Here is a 21144-nt window from a genome sequence, read left to right as displayed (position 1 = left end):
TCAGTATTATCTCCCTTATTCTTTTATCTCTTATGGTCTCCTCTGTCATTTAAGAAAAAAAAAATTCTTGTGTGTTTTAGACTGGCTGCAACTCTGAATTTGATTGCTAAATCTCTCTTTCTCTCTCTCTCTCTCTCTCTCACACACACACCCCTACATGCAACTGATAAAATAGAATAATAATGCTGTTTTTTTTAAATATCTCAGAAAAGAGCTTTCTCTCTATAAGCCCCTTCTGGTACTTAACATTACTCTCAAACCTTGACCTTGTAAAATTTGGACATTGGTCTCCCAGACAGTTTCTGCTGAAGTCATTACAACTAAGTCAGCATGACCTAGCCCTTCGGAAACGGGACCTAACATGGGGGCACTTAGTTCCCTTCGGAGACACTCCAGCCTGTTTTGCTGCTACTGTTGAACTTCACTCAAGAAATATGTCCCTCTTGCCCTAGTCTGTGTGGCTCAGTGAATAGAGAGAGCATCGGCCTGCGGACTGAAGGATACTGAGTTTGATTCCGGTCAAGGGCATGGACCTCAGTTGCAGGCTCCTCCCTGAGCCGGGGCCCTGGTTGGGTGCGTGCAGAAGGCAACCCATGGATGCGTCTCTCTCACATCGATGTTTCTCTTGGTCTTTCCCTTTCCCACTCTTTCTAAAAATCAATGAAAAAAATATTCTCGGGTGAGGAGGAACAAAACACACCCCACCCAAAGAAATATGTCCCTCTTGAGGCATACAAATTGCCTTTTTTATCCTCTGTTGTACACCTTAAACTAATATATTTTTTAACTAACATAATATTGTATATGAACTATAATTGAAAAGTAGATTTGAAAAATAAATGATAGAAGAGAAACAGTTCAGAGATGGAAGACGCTGACGACGCCTCACCATACCAGCAGACAGCAGCTGGGTGTCGCTGAAGGATGCCCAGGATCAAACCAGAGACGGTCGGACCTGCATCACCACCATTTGTCCACCAACCAGATCTGAGATAGCATGGCTGACATGTACACATAAGGAACTGTTTGACATTGAAATTGGGACTCAAAAGAACTGTTGGCCCAGAAAGGAACTCACTACAGACTGATCCATTGGCCTCTCAGCATAACCATTATGGCTTATGTCTCAATTTCGGTTCTTACAAGGGTATTTCTTGGATCACATGATCTCACACATCTAGAGGAAATAATGAACAACATAAACTGATGAACAAAAACAGACCCAGAGAAAGAGAAGTAGCGATCAGACTCTCAAACCTCAGAGGGAAAGTAAGGGAGGGTGGGGGTAAGGGGAAGAGATCAACCAAAGGACTTGTGTGCATGCATATGGGCCTAGCCAGTGGCCATGGACAACAGAGGCATGGGGGCATATGTGGGGAGGGGTTTGAGATGGGAATGGGGGGATGAGGACAATTATGTGATACCATAATCAATAAAATTTTTAAAAAATAATGAAAATAAATGATATAGCTACTCCCAATACAGTCTGTGCGCCACAAGGATACGTGAGGCTTACACCTGCCCGCTGCACACTCACTTGTTCTGTGTATTCAGGAAAATCATCTCAGACATTCAAATATTTAGATTTACGTTCATCCTGTGGGCCATTTGCCCTGAGGATTTTCAGAGTTCCCAAAATGAGACCAGCACAGGCTCCTCGGAACTCCCGGTAGGGGGCGCTGACTTCCTCTTCATGGGATCTGCAGTTCTCACGGTGGGAACATTACAGTCAGAGCGGTGGCTCCCAAATTGCCTCTCACTTCAGGAGATCTCACAAATGACACAACTTGTATTTTAGAAGTTGGACAAACCAATTTGCATGGGAGGGACCTGGAGAGCATCATGCTAAGTGAAATAAGTGAAAGACAAGTATCACATGATCTCACTCATGTGGAATCTAAGGAACAAAATGAACTGATGAACAAAATAGATCCAGAGACAAAAGAAGCAACAAACAGACTGTTGAATCTCAGAGGGAAGGCGGGAGGAGGGTGGGTGGGTGGGAAGGGATTAGCCAAAGAACTGCATGCATATATGCATAGCCCATGGACACAGACAATGCGGTGGTGGAGGCCTAGGGGGAGGGTGTGAGAGGGGGGAGGGGGGAGGAGAGAAGGCTGCTAAAAGGGGTCAATGAAGGAAAAAGGGGACATAGGTAATGCTTTCAACAATAAAGTTTTTTTTTTTAAAAAAAAAAGAAAGAAAGAAAAGAAAGCAGAAGGAAAACGAGTGAATGAAGGGAGATTGAAGGGCATGGGTAAATTTTTGTTCATTTGTACAAACCAGATTACTCAGAAAGAAATGAAAATCACACTGACATCAGACGTCTGTCAGCCACACCGAATGCTAGAAAATAATAAAGCAATGTCTACAGAACAGCCAATCTAGATTAGATAATGGCCATGGGAGCTCAGGATCTACGGGAAGAAGTGGATTCTACACAGTCTGTTCGACAGAAGACTGGATAAACAAAAATTACTCAGTAGTGTCTCCTACTGAGAAGGAAAAACAGGTGAATGACCGAACGAATGAATGAATTCATTACCAGAGTTGCCAGGAGCAAGCTCATCGCCCTTGGTTTCCTTTGGCCAGCCAATGGGGCCCTATGCTTTAGCAAACTCTCCTTGCTGTCCCCACATAAGTATTCTCGGTCAGGTAGAATCATTTCTGATGAGGTTAAAAGGAAAGGCCACCTGGCTGTCTCCCAGAGACCAGGTGGACTTTGGGACATGTTTCCATGGCCTGCATGCGTTCGCTCAGCTCCGCCCTTGTCTCCAGGGTCTATGATGAGCACCAGTCACCATCATTTCTGGGACGGGCTGTGATGCATTCAAATGCCACAGCGCAGCCCTTTCATATCAGAGGAGTCCCGGGCTCCGTATGCCACAGAAGGAGCAGGGGGGGAGAGGGGGGAGATTAGCCTGGTCCCACTCCAAACAGCTCTCTGTGAGCCACCTCCAGATTGGCAAAATCTCCGCAGTGGTGGAGACCAGAATACACAGACGTGTGTCCTGACTTCATCTGGCTATGATAAAGAATCTGTCCCCATTTTTTGTTTTTTCTTTGAGTGGTGACAGCTTGTAAGCTTCATGCCCTCCCTCTCACCCTTTCCCCTGTATCTAGGCAAGCTATAAGAAAGAGTGGGTGCTCCTTCCTTTGGCACTGGCAGGAAGTTCCAACCACCCCAAACTTTGGTTGTGTGTGGGATCCCTTACCGTGGGCCCACCCCCTACCCACAATAAAGTCCCAAACCAGCCCTGCCGGTGTGGCCCAGTGGTTGAGCAGCAACCTAGGAACCAGAAGGTCAGGGCATATGCCTGGGTTGCTGGCTCCATTTCCGGTGAGGGGCATGCAGGAGGTGGCTGATCAAATGACTCTCATTATTGATGTTTCTTTTTATCTAATATATTTTTTATTGATTATAGAGAGGAAGGGAGAAGGAGAGGGAGAGAAAAATATCAATAAGGAGAGAATCATTTGATTGGCTGCCTCCTGCATGTCCTACACTGGGTATTAAGCCCGAAACCTAGGGCATGTGACCTAACTGGGACCTCCTGGTTCATACATGGATGCTAAACCATGATGTTTCTCTCTCTCTCTCTTCCTCTCTGAAATCAATATAAAATATTTTTAAATTTTTTTATTAAAAAAAAAAAATATATATATATATATATATATATATATTTAAAATCCCAAACCAGTCTCCTTTTTCTACTCTCTCCAGAAAGCCTCATTATATAATTAACCATTTCATCCCTTCACTCTGCCTGTGTGTGTGGCCTCACCTGCGAACTAAATTTTGTGTGTGTGTCGGGGGGGGGGGGGGGGGGCAGTCTGCCCCTGCAGGGCGACCACAGCACTGACTTGGACAAAAGGGATCCTGGGAAAGAGACACGCAGTACCTGGCATCCTGGAGCGGGCCTGACACTAACCCCTAGGCCTTGGTGTTGCGAGGGGCTGGCTTGGCCCTCACATGGAGGCCTTGGCGTTCTCCTGTTGAACAAGAACGAGCCCACAAGATACCCACATCAGACAAGGTCACTGTCACCGTGATGGATCAAGACCAAAATCAGGCCACTCTATCATCAAGTCCGGGTACAGACAAAAACATGAACCTTGTCCAAACCACAAAATGACCAAACACCCTCTGTCCTGTCTGAGGGGCTGCTGCCTCCTTCCTGGTTGCTGCTTCATTCCTTTTGTTTTCTAGATATGAGTGATTCAGTCAGATACTCCACAAGAGAATTACCTGTACTTTCTGCTAGTAGCCAAATCCACAGTGATGTCCTGCTTCTTTTTTAAAACATATCCTTAGGTGAGCATTTTTTTAAAGTATATATATTTATTGATTTCAGAGAGGAAGGGAGAGGGAGAGAGAGAGAAACATCAATGATGAGAATCATCTATCGGCTGCCTCCTGCACAGCCCCTACTAAAGATCAAGTTTGCAACCCGGGCAGGTGCCCTTGACTGGAATTGAACCAGGACCCTTCAGTCCACAGGCTGACCTCTATGGTAACCAGCTAGCAGTGGTCGGCAAACTCATTAGTCAACAGAGCCAAATATCAACAGTACAACGATTGAAATTTCTTTGGAGAGCCAAAGTTTTTAAACTTCTTCTAATGCCACTTCTTCAACATAGACTCGCCCAGGCCGTGGTCTTTTGTGGAAGAGCCACACTCAAGGGGCCAAAGAGCTGCGTGTGCTCACGAGCTGCAGTTTGCTGACCACAGGGCTAGGGCAATAACCACAATCTTGACTTTAATGGCATGCTTTAAGTTAGCCTGACTTTTAAACGTTGTATAAAGACAATCATATGGTATGCATTCTTTCATGTCTAACAGGTTCTTTTGCCCAATATTGGGAGATCCATCCATGTTCCACATATAGAATTACAATTGTTCATTTTCATGGTTCTATCCTATGCACAAGCTACCAGGTTAGCCTGATGCAGTTTCACACACACACACACACACACACACACACACACACGCAAGACCTGTGTGTCAGAAAAATAGCCTATTTACTATTCACAGCAAAAGGCAGCAGTGAGAACAGCTCCTCCTGCCCCAGTCTGCAGGTGGCCAAATGTTTGCCCCCCCTGCCATGGGGCACACTGCAGGAGAGCAGCCTGAAATTAGGGGACTGAGCATTTTTATTTTATTTTATTTTATTGTTGACAGTGTTACAGACACCCCCTATTTTTTCCCTTTCTGCCCCTTGCGCCCCACCCCCACCCCACCCCAGGCCTTCCCCCATTCTATTTGTCTCTATCCCTGGGCTATGCATATATGCATATATGTTCTTTGCTTAATCTCTTCCTGTCCCCTCCTCCCCCGCTGAGACCTGTTATTCAGTTCCTTGTATCCCTGCCTCTGGACCTATTTTGTTTGTCAGTTTATTTTTCTCACTGGATCCTGCATATGAGTGAGATCACGTGATGTTTGTCTTTGTCTGCTTTCTCTGACCGGCCTAGGTGGCTTAGCATAATGCTCTCCGGTCCGCCATGCTGAGGAGACTGAGCTGTTGTGAAGCTTCGGAAACACCTGGATGGAGATTAGCAGTCATCTGGAGCATAAAGAACTCCTGCTTGTGGATGTGGGAGGGGCATGTCTAGGTTGATTTTTCCAAACTTGTCTCTCCATCTCTCCGGATAGATACACTATCTCTCACTTTCAAAACTGCTTTTTAAACATGCCCTTCGCTCAGAAGGCCTGGACCACGCAGGAAGTGAGAAATCCACGGAGACTTGACTCCAGCACATTGCTCTATAAACAAACTTGTATGTGTCTTTGGATAAGCTTTGAACATTTCTGTTAGGTATATACCTAGAGATGGTATCATTGGGTAATAAGTGTGTATATATGCAGCTCTAGTAGATACTGCCAAGTAGTTTTCAAAAATAATTGTTGTCCCCATTTATACTCTCATAAGCTGTGAATGAGACACCTTGTTTCTAGAATTCCTTAGCAACACTTGGTGTTATGAGATTTAATTTTTTTGCCATCTGATTAATATGAAATAATAATTTTGTCTTAATACACAGCTCCCTGGTTTACTATAAGTATATTTTCTTTTAAAAAATATAGTATTTCTTTACTGATTTCAGAGAGGAAGGAAGGAGAGATAGAAACATCAATGATGAGAGGGAATCATTGATTGGCTGCCTCCAGGACACCCCCTCCTGGGGATCGAGCCTGGACCCAGGCATGTGCCCTTGGCCAGAATCCAACCCAGGACCCTTCAGTCTGCAGGCCGACGCTCTATCCACTGAGCCAAACCAGCTAGGGCTACTATAAGTATATTTTCATACTTTATTAGCCATTTGGGCTTCTGCTTTTGTAAAAAAAAAAAAATTTTAAAGCTATCAAGACTACATTATAAAATTTCCAAAAGCCTCTTAATATTTAAATTAAAAAAGGGGGGATAGTAGAAAAATATCATGTAAGGAAAAATATCCCGTAAGTAAATTACATCTAGAAAATTTTTAATTTAGAAAATTAACTTTCATTTGTAATGCTAATAGCAAGACACCCATATAAAACATACATGGTGTCAAAGCAAGCCAAAGGAAAATCGTTTGGGCAAAAAAAGAAAAAGGATCACAAGTCAAATTTATAGAAAAGATTCCTTTATTAACTTTTGGTAGAGAATATATTTGTATATTTTCAGAAAACAACTCCGAGACCAGGTGGATTCCTGCAACAGAGAGGAATTGACAGGACTGCTCCAGCCATAAAGACAGAAGAGAGGCAGTCCAGAGATGGAAGACGCTGACGAAGTCTTGCCATTCTAGCAGTCAGCAGCTGTGCGTCACTGCAGGTTGCCCAGGACCAAACCAGAGAGGGTCAGACCTGCATCACCACCATTTGTTCACCATCCAGAACTGAAATATCATTGCTGACATGTGCACATAAGGAACTGTTTGACATTGAAATTGGGACTCAAAAGAACTGTTGGCCCAGAAAGAAACTCACTACAGACTGATTCATTTGCCTCTCTCGGCATAACCATTATGGCTTGTCTCATTTTTGGTTCTTATAAGTGTATTTCCAGTAGCACATGATCTCACACATCTAGGGGAAATGATGAACAACAGACTGATGAACAAGAACAGACCCAGAGACTGTCAGACCTCTAAGGGGAGGTAGGGGAGGGTGGGGGAAAGACATCAACCAAAAGACTTGTGTGTATGTATATGAGTCTAACCTGTGGTCACGGACAACAGGGGGGTGAGGGCATTCGTGGGGAAGGGTTTGGGATGGGAATGGGGGATGAGGACAAATATGTGGTACCTTAATTGATAAAGAACTCTTAAATAAATAAATAAATAAATAAATAATAAGTTTTCCTCATTCTGCACTAGCCAGTTTTGCTCAGTGGATAGAGTGTCAGCCTGCAGACTGAAGGGTCTCGGGTTCAATTCTGGCCAAGGGCACATTCCTGGGTTGCAGGCTCAATCCCTAGCAGGAGGTGTGCAGGAGACAGCCGATCAATGATTCTCTCTCATCATTGATGTTTCTCTCTCTCTCCTTCTCCCTTCCTCTCTGGACTCAAAAAATATTTTTAACCCGAGACCGATTTGGTTCAATGGATAGAGCGTCGGCTTGGGGACTGAAGGGTCCTGGGTTCGATTCCGGTCAAGGGCATGTACCTTGGTTGTGGGCATATCCCCAGTAGGGGGTGTGCAAGAGGCAGCTGATCGATGACTCTCTCTCATCGATGTTTCTAGCTCTCTATCTCTCTCCCTTTCTCTCTGTACAAAATCAATAAAATAATATATTTTTAAAAATATATATATATTTTTAAAATTTTAGCTTCACAGGCCTGTGTTTTCTTTCTAAAGCTCCCTAAATAAAATGTCAGAGCCCAGTCTTATAAGAGTCTTAATAATTAACTAAACAAATCTGAGGAAAGGCGATGCCCCCATCTCTGGGCTGTCAAGGGAGAGCTTACATTCTGTATCATCTAGTTCAGTGGTGGGCAAACTCATTAGTCAACAGAGCCGAGGTTTGCCATCTGATCTAGTTCATACCCTCTGATTTGGTGAGGTGTTCAGGTGAGAAACTGTCTTGAGTTTGAACGCAGAGCCCTTTGTGAATGCCCAGAATTGGTGCTGACTTGACCTCGATGAAGACACATTTGTCCCTGGCCCGGTTCAGGTAGCTCAGTTGGTTAGAGCTGTGGTCGGCAAACTGCGGCTCTTTGGCCCCTTGAATGTGGCTCTTCCACAAAATACCACAGCCTGGGCGAGTCTATGTTGAAGAAGTGGCATTAGAAGAAGTTTAAGTTTAAAAACTTTGGCTCTCCAAAGAAATTTCAATCATTGTACGTACTGTTGATATTTGGCTCTGGTGACTAATGAGTTTGCTGACCACTGGTAGAGTATTGTCCCATTCCCCAAGGTTGTGGGTTTGATCCCACGTCAGGGCACATGCAGGAATCAACCAACAAATGTATAAATAAGTGGAAGAACAAATTGATGCGCGCTCGCGCTCTCTCTCTCTCTCTCTCTCTCTCTCTCTCTCTCTCTCTCTCTCAAATAAAGATTGAAAACAGAGAACTCTGTCCTTGAAGTTATCACTTTAAGGAGGCTAAGAAATTGTGGCGATGGCCTAAGGAAACCTTCCAATGACACCCGTAATGACTGACAATGTGTGGTCCTGGAGATTACGTGGCAAATGACATCTCTGAAACTCGAAGCACAATAAGTAAGGATGTGAAGCCCAGCCTTGACTCTTTCAGGCAGTGTAGCTGTGGGTAAGTTGCTTTCCACGTATTATAATGAGGGGAACAAGTTTCTCTGTCACCTCAGAAGTGAGCATTGTGCTTGGAGTGGGGAACACAATCCTCAGCTGCCCTCTGTACACACCAGGCTCACAGCAGAGCAGCCCCCAAGGAACTCCCCTCCGCGTCTCCGCCCACAGACAGGCCCTGCGCCTGCGCACTCAGGAGCCCCATCTCCATCCAGTGCCCCTGGTGCAGCATGTTGACCACGTCCAGCGTCTCCTCCTTCTCCAGCACAAGGTCATAGGAGGCCATGAAGCACTCCTGCTGCTTCTCCACCTTGTCATTTAGGAAGCCGATATTTTTTAAAAAATATATATTTTATTGATTTTTTACAGAGAGGAAGGGAGAGGGATGGAGTCAGAACTATTGATGAGAGAGGAACATCGACCAGCTGCCTCCTGCACACCCCCTATTGGAGATGTGCCCGCAACCAAGGTACATGCCCTTGACTGGAATTGAACCTGGGACCCCTCAGTCCGCAGGCTGATGCTCTGGTTTTGGCATGGAAGCCGATCTTGAGAATGCTTTCCCCACCCTGAACCCAATTGGCCATGGCACCTTGGTTTTGCCCTGAAGCTGGGGAAGTAGCCAGAGTGGCTGCACGCAGGGCTGTTGTGTGTGTGACTGAGCTGTTGTTGTGTGTGGACGGCTGGCCCTGGAATCCCTGTAGGAAGCCCTCTTGGTCAAAATCCATGTGGACACCATGTGGATGTTGGGGCGGAACCCTTCCATCTGTGGGGTAATGGCTTCCGGGATGGCAGCAAGGCGGGGAGAAGAGGAAGAGGGGGTTATTTGGCAGAGGGTGCTGAAGAGCGCCGTGCATCCCTCCCTCAGCATGGCCCTGGCCTCAGCTGAGGCTTTGGAAGCTCCTGCTGACACGGCAGATCGTGCCTTTGGTCCGATGCCCACAGGAGGCCGTTCTCCTTGGCGGCCCGGTGTGGCCGATCTCAGTGGGCAATACCGGGGAAGGAGCCTCCAGCTGTGCCGGGCAGTCCTCGCTGGTGATCGCGGTTCTCCGGAATGCTGTAGGGAGAGGGGCATGGCTTCCCGTTACAGGCAAACCTGCTGGGGTCCTGTCCAAGTCAGAAATGACCTGTGAGCGGTCTCAGCCGGCCCTGCGGAGGGCGCCCAGGACCTCCTGCACCATCAGAACCGCGGCCTTCATCAGGGGGCGCGAGGGGTGGAGCGGGGGCTCCGGCCGGGCTGGGGGCGCCTACGGGCCGGGGTGGGAGAGGAGGGTGGGCGGCTGGGCTTTGGGGGCACCTGCGGGGCGGGGCCTGAAGACGCAGGGGTCTAGGCTGAGGGCAGGCAGGCTGCAGGTCTAAGGGGCTGTGGGGCGGGGCCCACTGGGAGGGGACAGGGCGGTACAGTGGTGAGGGCCTCAGGAGGCTGGGCTGATACACAGGAGGGCCGGTAGGAACCTTCCAGGGCGGGGTTGAGACAGGAAGGGGTGGTGCCTGAAGACACGGGGGCTGTGGGAACCACAGCAGCTTTTGGGAAGGAGGTGGAACCTGAGGATTCCTAGAAAGCAAAGGCCCCCCAAGAGCTAATGGGACGGTGCTTGATATGATCAGGGCGGGATCTGGAAATAAGGGGGTGGGGGGTGTTTGACCTCAGCCAAGGAAGGGTGGGGCCCAGGTACTCAGAGGGGCAGGAACAAAGGAAGTGGCCCAGAAATACAAGGCAGCAGTCTGGGCCAGCCTGGGCCGGACTGTGCGGCTGGGAGCTGGAGGCTGGGGCCCTACTGAGGCCCAGAGCTGCGGGCAGTGCCCGCCATCATCCCACGCAGGGCTTTACACGGAAGAGACAGCTTTTATGTGGCCTGGGAGGCCGTTTGCACAGCCACATAAAAGCTGGCCCTTTTGTGCAAGCCACGGCAGAAGTAGGAATGCCCTCTGACACTCCTTGAGGTGCAGTGCTGAGTCCCCGGGGCCCCCACGGCCTCCACAGGGACTTGGCCCCTCAGTGACACAACTGCAACCCTGCCCGCTTGATCTGCTCAGAGCCTGCGCCCGGGGAGGACCCGGGAGAGACAGATGCCTGCATCACCACGCAGGGCTTTACACGGAAGAGACAGCTTTTGGAGCTGATGTCCATTCAGAAAATTTTCCCCATAACCCCCCGGCCCAAAATGAAAGCTCACTTCGGATTATTCTGTGGTTCCCCTTAAAAAAAAAAAAAAATACTGGGACCGAGACCGGTTTAGGGGATAGCGGGTCAGACTGCGGACTGAAGGGTCCCAGGTTCAAGGGCATGTGCTTTGGTTGCGGGCACATCCCTAGTAGGGGGTGTGCAGGAGGCAGCTGATTGATGTTTCTCTCATCGATGTTTCTCTCTCTCTCCCTTCCACTCTGTAAAAAAATCAATAAATATATATTTTTAAAAATAAAGTAACTGGGAGAAAGATACTGACAGCACTGAGCCTGACGAGAAGTATCTGCGGTGCCTTAGAGGAGACTGAGGCAGGGCGCCTTAAGGAAGCCAGGTCCACGGTGCTGCCATGTTGAGGGGGATTTTCTCACACCAATGGGGTGGCTGGTGTCCAGAACGCCAGAGTTCACCGTGGGGTCAGATTTCCCAGACTTGGCAATGGGGCCTGGGAGGGAGGGGTCAGACCCCCCCACCACGCCAGCAATCCTTGTTTCCTCACTTCTTTCCCAAGCCTATTCCTCTACGTACATGATTCATCCCTTGGCTCCCACACATGCTTACTCATGTACCTATTACCATCTCGATTCATCCCCCCTCCTGCTCATTCATCCTCCAGACACCACTGAGGCCCACTCTCTGTGGGCCTCCGCATCCCAGGGCTTGTGTGTCCCTGAAGAGGCGCAGTGAGCACACACACAGGCATTTCACAACTGGCTTTAAATACTCATCAGGGCGAACAGGAAGAGTCTGGGGTAAGAGCTTGTTACATGTATGGGGTGGGGCTGGGGTGCCCGGCGAGAGGGGCAGCTGGGGTGCCCCACCCCGCCCTGGGACAAGGGAACAGAGAGGAGAGGCCCTCTCTGGAGGGTCCCAGGGCCAACGGGGAGCCAGCCCTCCCTTCGAGGTAGATCATCGGGGAGGAGAACGAAGAGGAGCTCCCAGGATGGTGGTGAGGCGGTCACTTCCTCAGTGGTAGCCGTGATAGCCCGAGGCCGGGGCCCCCTCCTTGGAGGGCAGCTGGCTGGGGTCCTCCAGGAACGGGGGTGCTGGAGAGGGGAGAATCCAGAGAAGGTGAACGGAGGCGGCTAGACAGAGCACTACCCACCTTCCCCTGACCCGCTCCACTGGGCGCTCACCGTTGCGGAACTGCTGGGCAGTGTAGCGAGTGAGGAGGATGCCAACGCCCTCAATGAGGGCCAACAGGATGCCCCCCATCATTGCTGAGCCCACCATGGCCAAGGGGCCGCCTGGAGGAGGAGGGAGGCAGGGAGAGAGGTGAGCGCTGGCAGAACAGGGCGGAAGGGGCAGGAGCCGGGCCAGGCTGGGGGCACTCACTGCGGGCAGCCAGCACCGCGCCAGTCAGCGCGCCGCTGGTGATGGAGTTCCAGGGGTCCTCCTTGCCCCGCAGGCGCACCAGGCCACAGTCGATGGTGGAGAACAGGCCCCCCCACACTGCGAAGCTACCTGCGAGGGACAGAGGCCCAATCAGTGTTCCCCAGAATCCACGGCTCAGGGACCGGGACTTCCAAGGCTGAATGCTCCGCAAAGAAAGGGAAACAAGCCCAGATGCAGACAGACAGCACTCCTAGGGGTCGCCTAAGACCATCGGAAAGGGTAGCAATGTCGTTTACTGTTGTTATATTAAGACTGTTATCCATGCTACACCATGCTTCAAGACAAAATTTCATTTATTTGTAATTAGAAATAAATATTTCATAATATATACTTACCTATGGTTTTTGTGATTAATCACTATGCTTTATGTTCAATTTGTAACAATGAAAATACATCCTGCATATCAGCTATCTAATACTTATGATTCATAAAAGTAGCAAAATGACAGTTATGAAGTAGCAACAAAAATAATTTTATGGCTGGGGGTCACCACAACATGAGGAACTGTATCAAAGGGTCACGGCATTAGGAAGGTTGAGAACCAGTCTTAGGGCAGTGGTAGGCAAACTGCAGCTCACGAGCCATATATGGCTCTTTGGCCCCTTGAGTTTTTAGCAAAGGCCAGCTTAGGAGTACCCTAATTAAGTTAATAACAATGTACCTACCTATATAGTTGGAAGTTTAAAACATTTGGCTCTCAAAAGAAATTTCAATCCTTGTCCTGTTGATATTTGGCTCTGCTGACTAATGAGTTTGCCGACCACTGGTCTAGGGGATATCCCCCACATCTCTCTAATTGTAATCGACACTCCCTCTCCTTCATGGGGAGGTGACAAGTTTATAAGCTCATTTACCTTCTATGTGGCTTTAAACAAACAACTGTGATCTCCATAAGCCACCACGTAGAATGGGAATTCTGCTCTTGGTTTTAGTGAGAAGGAAACAGGTTAGAAAAGCCAGTTAACCATCTGGTAGTTAAAACGTTCACTGAGGCCTTACTGTGTCCTGGGACCTGATCTAGGTACTGCGGGTTATTTGACTTCTAACATTTTAAATTAGTTAATAGTATCGAAGTGCTTAGCAGAGCAGCTGGCACTTAGTAAATGCTATGTAAGTTACATACATGACAAAATGACGGGGTGGTCACTGCACTTGTCATCCCCATGTCACAGATGAGATTGAGGCTGAGCCACTATCCCAAGGCCACACATCAGGAAAGAACCAGGACCTAGACTTACACTCCAGATCTCACCCACATTAGACTGCGGGGACACGTCACTCTCCCGGGCAGTCCCGGGCAGAGTTGGGGCTCACGTGCGGACCTCCAACTGGAGGACTAGACCCAAAGCAGCCACCACCGCCAACTCTGCCACCACCTCCCGTGTCCCCGGGCCTCTCACCTCCAATCTGAGGGGCTCGGATCCTCACGGCATTGGCACTACCTCTCAGCCGGTGCCGAATCCCCTGGGGAAAGTGAGATGAGAATCAGAGCAGGCCTGAGGCCCCTGGCACAGGGTTTATGGCTTTTCAGAGAGAAGGGGATTCAGGGGTATTCAGTGGTAGAGATGTGGAGAGGCAGCTAAGAACTAGGGGGCTGGGGAGCACCCCAACACAAGTGTTCTCTTTTAAAAAGCTATTTTTGTTGATTTCAGAGAGGAAGGGAGAGGGAGAAAAACCAGGGATGAGAGTGAATCATGAACTGGCTGCCTCCTGCACACCCCCACTGGAGATCAAGCATGCACCCATGTGCCCTGACTGGGAATGGAACCGCGACCTCCTGGTTCGTAGATTGATGCTCAACCACTGAGCAACACCAGCCGGGCACAACAGAAGTATTCTCAAAGCTGGGCTGAGAAGTTCTCATCCATCTATCCAGTTCACGATTTCTGAGCACCTGCGCCAGGCACCATGCTGTATGCAGCAATAGCGCAGCCTGGTCCCTTCCCTCTCACAGCTCACATTCTCATGAGACAGACCCTGAGCAAGCGAACAGGTAAGCAAGTCAGCTTCAACAGCAATATGCATCCTAGAGGAAACAGGATAGAGATGACAGCAGCTGAAGGTAAGAAAAGACCTCTTTAAGGAAGGGCATCTGTGCGGAGACTCTGAGGATGAGGGAGAGAAACCTGGGTAAAGATCCAGGAGTTACAGGAGCTGAGGGGATGGGGAGACACATACACTGCAGCGACCTTGGCAAATGGATGGCAAAGTATGACATGTGATTAGATCTCCAGGAGGGGGTGTCAGAGAAAGGGACAGAATTTTTTATGATAAATTCAAAACATTTTTAAAAAAATATATTTTTATTGATTTCAGAGAGGAATGGAGAGGGAGAGAGAGAGAGAAACATCAATGATGAGAGAGAATCATTGATCGGCTGCCTCCTGCATGCCCCCCCCCCCCACTGGAGATCAAGCCCACAACCCAGGCAAGTGCCCTTGACTGGAATCGAACCCGGGACCCTCCAGTCTGCATGCCGATGCTCTATTCGCTGAGCCAAATTGGCTAGGGGTAAAAACATTTTCTTAAATTCAAGGTTGTCTTCCATCTGCCAGCTAAACTCTTGTCACTTCCCTCAAGCCAGTTTTGTTACCCAGAATCTGCCTCTAGGTAAAATCTGCCTGGCTCAGCAGACACAGAATTTGGTGATGTGGGTGAAAAATGGGCTCTGTAATAATCTCACAGGGTGATCTGATCATAAATGATAACTAGAAGGTCATGGGGGTAGTCTTGTCTCAGACCTGTAACTTCCCTAGTAAAAAGGTTATCCTTGCCGTAAGCAAGCTCTGTCCATTGTTTCTGTGCGTCTCGGTTCACACCTCTGAAATGCTTCTTTTTTAAACCTCTCAGAGATCACATAATCTTATCTTATAATCCAATCACAGATGTCCCGGCTTTACTTTCTCCCAAGTTCATGTAATCCTCTCTCTGTTCCCTCCTTAATTCCAAATGTACAAAACCAGAAACCCAAACTGTCATTATGGGAAGCATTTTTCTCAATCCTATTGAGACCTTGCTTCCAGCCATGCCCTTATAGGGCTCAAATAAGCTCTAATGAACCTTTATAAAATCTTTCTACAGCTTTGCACCTTCTTACGTCGACAGTGGTGCCCATTGTCACAGCGCGGCCCTTCACAGAGGTAGGTGCTACAGTTGGGTTGGGATGAGGGAATGAGGCCATGTTTGCAGTACCCCCAAAACCCCCGACTCTGGAGTCAGGCCTGGCACATGGGAGGCAAGCAGGCACCAGAATGATCTGGTGCATGTAACTGACTCACGACAGGGGCATTGCGGAAGCCCTTGATGGCCTGGAAGACTCCGCCACCGATGACTCCCATCGTGAAGGCTCCGCCGCAATCATCCACAATTCGCCATGGGCTGCAAGGGTCAAGGGGAGGATGGGGTTAATGTGAGCCCCCCCCCCCCGCCCCCCACGCCATGCCTCAAGGACTCTTTCCTGCTGGGAGAAACCAAGTCCTTTGAATGGGAAGTGACATTTCAGATAATAAGATTATTTCTCCCTCCCATTTAAGCAAAATAATAATAATAATAAAATAGTGCTTTGCCCTCTCCGCCCTCTCCTTTTGCAGCTAAGGAATCAGCCAACCGCTTTACTGTCAAAGATGAAATGAACTGATTATGCACTAACAGTTGGCCCCCTTGAAGAGACGTTATAGAAGTGTTAACGGGCTAGTAGTGTCATTAACTGGCTAGTGTTGTCGCACCCCCTTCTCCGAAAATGAGTGTGTCCAACCGAAGGCCCGTTCCCCCTCCCCCCCACCTTTAACCTGGCACAACTGGAAAAACCAAGAGCGGGCGGCGGTGGTGGGGGGGTCCAGCGCCACCTCCTCGCTCACAATAGGCTCAGCTAGGCCCCGCCCCACTCCCCCACAGCAACCCGGGGGGAAACTCGCGTGGTAGCTAGGGGATTTCCACGCAACCCCGCGCCACCCTGGCGGGGAAGGGTTTGAGCAGCGTCTCCGTTCTAAGGAAAGAGACACGGCGTCGGAGGACTGGTTCGTCCTGAACCGCACCTTCTCCGGGGCCCCTCTTAACGGAACCCCAGTGGAAGGGACGCAGTGGGGGGACGAGAAGAGACGGCGAGGCGTCTCCGGGGTCTGGGCCGCGGCGCCGTGGGGCCCGTGCCCGCCTCCCCCGCCCGCCTCCCGCAGCGGGGCGCGGGGTCGCAGGAACAGTCCCGAGGCCTGTGGCCGTCGCCGTACCAGGGCTCCCGAGCGTACTCCTCCATGGCGCCAGCTCAGTCCCGCTGAGCCCCGGCTTGCCACGCCCCCTCGGGAAACGCGCACAGCCGCCCGGGCTCCCACCAATCCCGGGGCCGCAGCTGGGTGGCTACGTCCTACGTCAGGGCAGCGGCGCGCTCTCATTGGCTGTCCGGATGTGTCATTTTTTTCCCCCTCCGCAGCCTGAGCTTCGCCCAGTTCATTTCCAGCCTTGGGGAGAGACGGTCTGGCTCTGCGCTTTGGGAGGAGACAGTCGCGTGATCCCGGACACTCCAGCGGCGACCACCTTGACGCAGACGGTCTGACAGCTTGCCACTGCCCGCGGGGCTCCATTGGTAGCGTCGAGGGACGTGCACACGTGGAAGCCGGAGGCGGTGCACCCCTGTGCTCCTCCATCCGAGCTCTTTGGTTCCGCCCACCCGGCAGTCAGTCGGGGACGTAAGGTGAGACCATTTCTGTGGCGCGGGGGAGGCGCGTTCGACCCCTGCGGCGATGGGCGGGCCCTGGGCCTAGGAGAGGAACTGGATTCTGGAGCACGGGCCTGCAAAGGAGGGCTGCTGAGAGTTTTGGTAATATTGTAACCTATCTCTTCCACCTTTGAGCTCAGTTTCGTCTGCCCAGCTACTGGTGAGGCGTTGGGGGTCCAGATGAACACAAAGTGGGGCGGGGGGTGCATGCTTATTGCAACGATTCATCTTTTCTTGGGAGCTGGTTTTTAGTTTGTCCATCCATCCCCAGATCTGCCTGCGGATCGCTATGCCGCTGCCCGTTGCTCTGCAGACCCGCTTGGCGAAGAGAGGCATCCTCAAGCATCTCGACCCCGGTAAGAACGCTCAGTGCCCATGCGCCTACCATGTGCCCGGCTTGACAGGCACTTACATTGTTGTTGATACTATCCCCTTGTATGCTACGTTGGGCCTACTGTGCATTAGGCAGCGGGGTGGCAGGCATTTTTTTTGTTAACAGTACGGATTCCTGACACCCATTCCTACTAGGTGCCAAGGTTGGGGTGGGGGTGGGAACCCGGGCAAGATAGGCATTTCATCCTGATACCTATTTGGGCCTACTGTATGCCGGATTCAGTGCATCCATGGAAGTGGTTACAGAGTAATAGGATAGCAGTCTCCTGTACCTAAAGGACAGTGGCAAGATGCTGATCCTTTGTGTTTTACCATAATAATATTTTTTCAGACCTACTGTGGTGTCAGGCACTATGCTGGTGGTATATTGATTATTGCTCACCATATGAATATGTGTTTTGGGTGTACTCAGTGCTTGGATACACATTATGTTAACTCTGTTCGGTGCCAGGCCCTGTGCACCTAATTTTTTTTCTGATGGTATATACCTTATTAACAATACTGATGATTATAGCTGACCTCCAGCGACAGGCACTATGCTATTGCTGAAATACACATTTAATTATTATATCCACAACTGAAGTCCATGACAGGCCTACTGAGGGCCTAATACACCTTTTTTTATTCTACTGATGTTAGCTGAATAAACATCAGGCCTTGGGAACTGAATGGACTCAGAGCAGTATTTGAATAAATCCCTTAAATTCTTGCTGCTAAAAATGTCAGAAATCCTCCACTTCCCAAGCTTGGGAGCGGAATACATTTGGACATTTTTAGAGAAACTTATTGCTGTTTAAACTCATTTTATCCAAGTGGATTTTGGTAGTGTGCTAGCTACAGTGTATTCCTGGAGCTCAGGAACCGAAAGGATGTGGATAAATCCCTACCTAAACTCTGAAGCCAGAGGCTTGGGTAACAGTGTATCTTCTATTAGGGGTGGGGAACGTCTGGCCCGCGGGCCATATAAGAGCCGTGAAATCCTTTGGTCTGGCCCTGCGAAGCATTAGGTGTGAGTTAATGAAATGTTTGACCAAATATAGCAAGCTAATTTTTAAGTTGATAATTTTGTGTGGCCCGTGAATGATGTTATAAATATCCAAATGGCCCTTGATAGGAAAAAGGTTCCCCACCCCTGCCTTATCTGAACCCAGGAACAGGACAGATTTAGGTACGTACATGTTTTGGTAAGTTCTCTATTTATTTATTTATTTGTTTGTTTATTGTTTTCAAACTCTTTAAGAGAACGTTTATTTGGAAAAACCAAAGCGGTAGACGTAATTGATTGAGGCAATGGACGCAGGAAGGGTCCTTGGAGCATGGGAGTGTGGAAGGTGATGGCCGTGCGTGATGAATGCCCCTGGGGAAAGGGGAGGGGACGGGAAAGGCTCCAGGTTCACTATGTAGATGCCAGGACTTGGGTTGTGAGCGCCGTGTGCCGTGGCCGGGGCGATCTGGCACACGCACACGTGTCCGTGTGAATGTGAGCATCTCTCCAGGCCCACACTGTAGGAGGAGGAGCCCCGATACTTACTGCTCTCCCCCTCTGCCTGTCCTGGCAGAACCAGAGGAAGAGATTATTGCTGAGGACTACGATGATGATCCCGTGGACTATGAGGCCACCCGCTTGGAGGGCTTGCCACCCAGCTGGTACAAGGTGTTTGACCCGTCCTGGTAAGCCTGGGGACCTTCGGGGGGGGTGGGGAAGATAACATCTGACTTTGCCCCTCCTGTGCTGCCCTTGGCCTTGGGGAGATGGGGGACAGAAGGGAAGGGGTCTGGAGAGTCCTGACATGGGGTAGGTGTATGTAGAGATTGGGAAGCAGCGGAGGCTACAAGTGGAGGGCATCTATGCTGACAGTTCTTCCCCCTTCCCACCGCCCTGCAGCGGGCTCCCTTACTACTGGAATGTGGACACGGACCTGGTCTCCTGGCTCTCCCCCCACGACTCCAACTCCGTCGTTACCAAAGCGGCTAAGAAGCCCAGGAACAGCAATCCGGGTGAGTTGGCGGGCCCAGGGTGTCTCAAGCACTTCCAGAATTTCTCAGAAAGGGCTCCCTGAATGCTAGTGGGTTCAGGAGGGACAGGGGAGACAGGCCAACACAGCCCCAGGTGTCAGAGAGATTGGCAAAAGAACCAGCTCCCGGGTTCTGATTATTTTAGTGATGTCAGAGAGGAAGAGAGATGGAGAGAGAGATAGAAACAACAATGATGAAAGAGAATCATTGATTGGCTGCCTCCTGCATGCTCCCCACTGCAGATCAAGGCTACAGCCTGGGCATGTGCCCTGATTCAGAATTGAACTGTGACCTTCTGGCTCATAGATGGATGCTTGACCACTGAACCACACTGGTTGGGCCTAAATGCCCTATAATTCTTCCAAGAATGTTCTCTTATCCCAATCCTCCTCCCTACTTTGGTTTTGAGTCTTCAAGTCTTGGGACTATAGACTGATATGGACAGGTGCATGTGGCAATCTGGCCAGGGCCAGCACAGGAAGAAGGTCACCTCAAGGCTTTTGTGTTCCCAGATGCTGCTGAGGAGAAGTCAGAGCGGAGCCATGAGAAGTCGGAGCGGAGCCATGAGAAGTCTGAAAGGAGCCACGAGAAGTCTGAAAGGAGCCACGAGAAGTCTGAGAGGGGCCACGAGAAGTCAGACAGAGATCGAGAACGTGGCTATGAAAAGGTGGAGAGAGAGAGAGAGCGGGACAGGGAACGGGACAGGGACCGGGACAGGGACCGTGACCGGGATCGTGACCGGGAACGGGACCGTGACCGTGACCGTGGGTACGACAAGGCGGACAGAGAAGAGGCCAAAGAACGGCGCCACCATCGCCGGGAAGAGCTGGCTCCCTATCCCAAGAGCAAGAAGGGTAAGCTGAGCAGGGCTGGGCCTGGGGAGGGCTGCAGGCACCGGGGTACAGAAGCCCTCACTTCCCTTTGTGCAAGTTGCCTGAATGGGGGGATGGGGGGGGAAAGGCGCTGCAGCCATGGCAGCTGGGACTCCATCTGTTCTTGCGATGGGGGAAGCTCAGTGACCAGAGGTCCTTTGTGCCCCCATTGAAGACCTTGTTCTGCCACCTCCTTCCACAGCGTCAAGCCGGAAGGATGAGGAGTTAGACCCAATGGACCCCAGCGCATACTCCGATGCACCCCGGTAAGTGACATGGACTCCCCACACTTCCTTTCTGCCTCCCCCTCCCCCTCCCTGACTCACCGGTTATTTGGGAGGAGGGAGTTGCCTGCCACCTCCCACACTCCCACCCGCCTGGCCTGACCATCTCATCACCCCCCGGGGGCACCTGGTCTACTGGACTCCCCAAGCGGAACGAAGCGAAGACGGGGGCAGACACGACGGCCGCCGGGCCCCTGTTCCAGCAGCGTCCCTACCCGTCCCCAGGGGCTGTGCTCCGGGCCAACGCCGAGGCTTCCCGAACCAAGCCGCAGCCCCAGGAATAAACCGAACCCTCGTGGTTTTTTTAATAAAAGCTTTCCGTGGCTCCAACCCACCAGGCTGGTGTGCTTTCCTTCTTTTGCGATTTTGAGGCTTCCCAACCCAAACTCATTTTATCAAAAGCAACTTTGGTAGTGTGCTAGCTACAGTGTACTCCTGGAGCTCAGGAACCGAAAGGATGTGGATAAATCCCTACCTAACTCTGAAGCCGAATAGGCTTGGGTAACAGTGTAGCTTCTATCAGGGGTGGGGAATGT

At 50.2% G+C, this 21144-nt stretch overlaps 2 protein-coding genes across 12 annotated transcripts; one reads left to right on the top strand and one right to left on the bottom strand.

The window, feature by feature from the left end:
* Window positions 1–1988: 1988 nt before the first annotated feature.
* On the top strand, window positions 1989–20934 carry PQBP1 (polyglutamine binding protein 1). Of its 11 annotated transcripts, XM_036460631.2 has the most exons (9): window positions 17047–17203; window positions 17315–17399; window positions 18551–18604; window positions 18996–19107; window positions 19322–19434; window positions 19965–20170; window positions 20207–20306; window positions 20527–20590; window positions 20730–20934. In XM_036460631.2, the coding sequence occupies exons 2-9, from the start codon at window positions 17333–17335 to the stop codon at window positions 20890–20892; spliced, it is 879 nt and encodes a 292-aa protein (XP_036316524.1). In that variant the 5' UTR covers window positions 17047–17203; window positions 17315–17332; the 3' UTR covers window positions 20893–20934. The 11 variants fall into 11 exon arrangements, with proteins under 11 accessions (XP_036316521.1, XP_036316527.1, XP_036316523.1 ...); XM_036460628.2 differs by lacking the exon at window positions 17047–17203 and adding an exon at window positions 1989–1995 and having other exon boundaries at window positions 19965–20306; XM_036460630.2 differs by lacking the exon at window positions 17047–17203 and adding an exon at window positions 16823–17019 and having other exon boundaries at window positions 19965–20306.
* On the bottom strand, window positions 11639–16690 carry TIMM17B (translocase of inner mitochondrial membrane 17B). The gene is made up of 6 exons (XM_036460648.2): window positions 16559–16690; window positions 15614–15713; window positions 13736–13799; window positions 12276–12404; window positions 12077–12187; window positions 11639–11986 (listed from the first exon to the last, which is right to left on the bottom strand). Exons 1-6 carry the CDS (start codon window positions 16582–16584, stop codon window positions 11907–11909), a joined length of 510 nt encoding a protein of 169 aa, XP_036316541.1. The 5' UTR covers window positions 16585–16690; the 3' UTR covers window positions 11639–11906.
* Window positions 20935–21144: the final 210 nt, after the last annotated feature.

The sequence above is a fragment of the Pipistrellus kuhlii genome, unplaced genomic scaffold (assembly GCF_014108245.1).
Source record: "Pipistrellus kuhlii isolate mPipKuh1 unplaced genomic scaffold, mPipKuh1.p scaffold_m20_p_32, whole genome shotgun sequence".
NCBI classification, from domain to species: Eukaryota; Metazoa; Chordata; class Mammalia; order Chiroptera; family Vespertilionidae; genus Pipistrellus; species Pipistrellus kuhlii.
The sequence above is the reverse complement of the archived record's forward strand: the minus strand, read 5'-3'. Positions and strand labels throughout refer to the sequence as shown.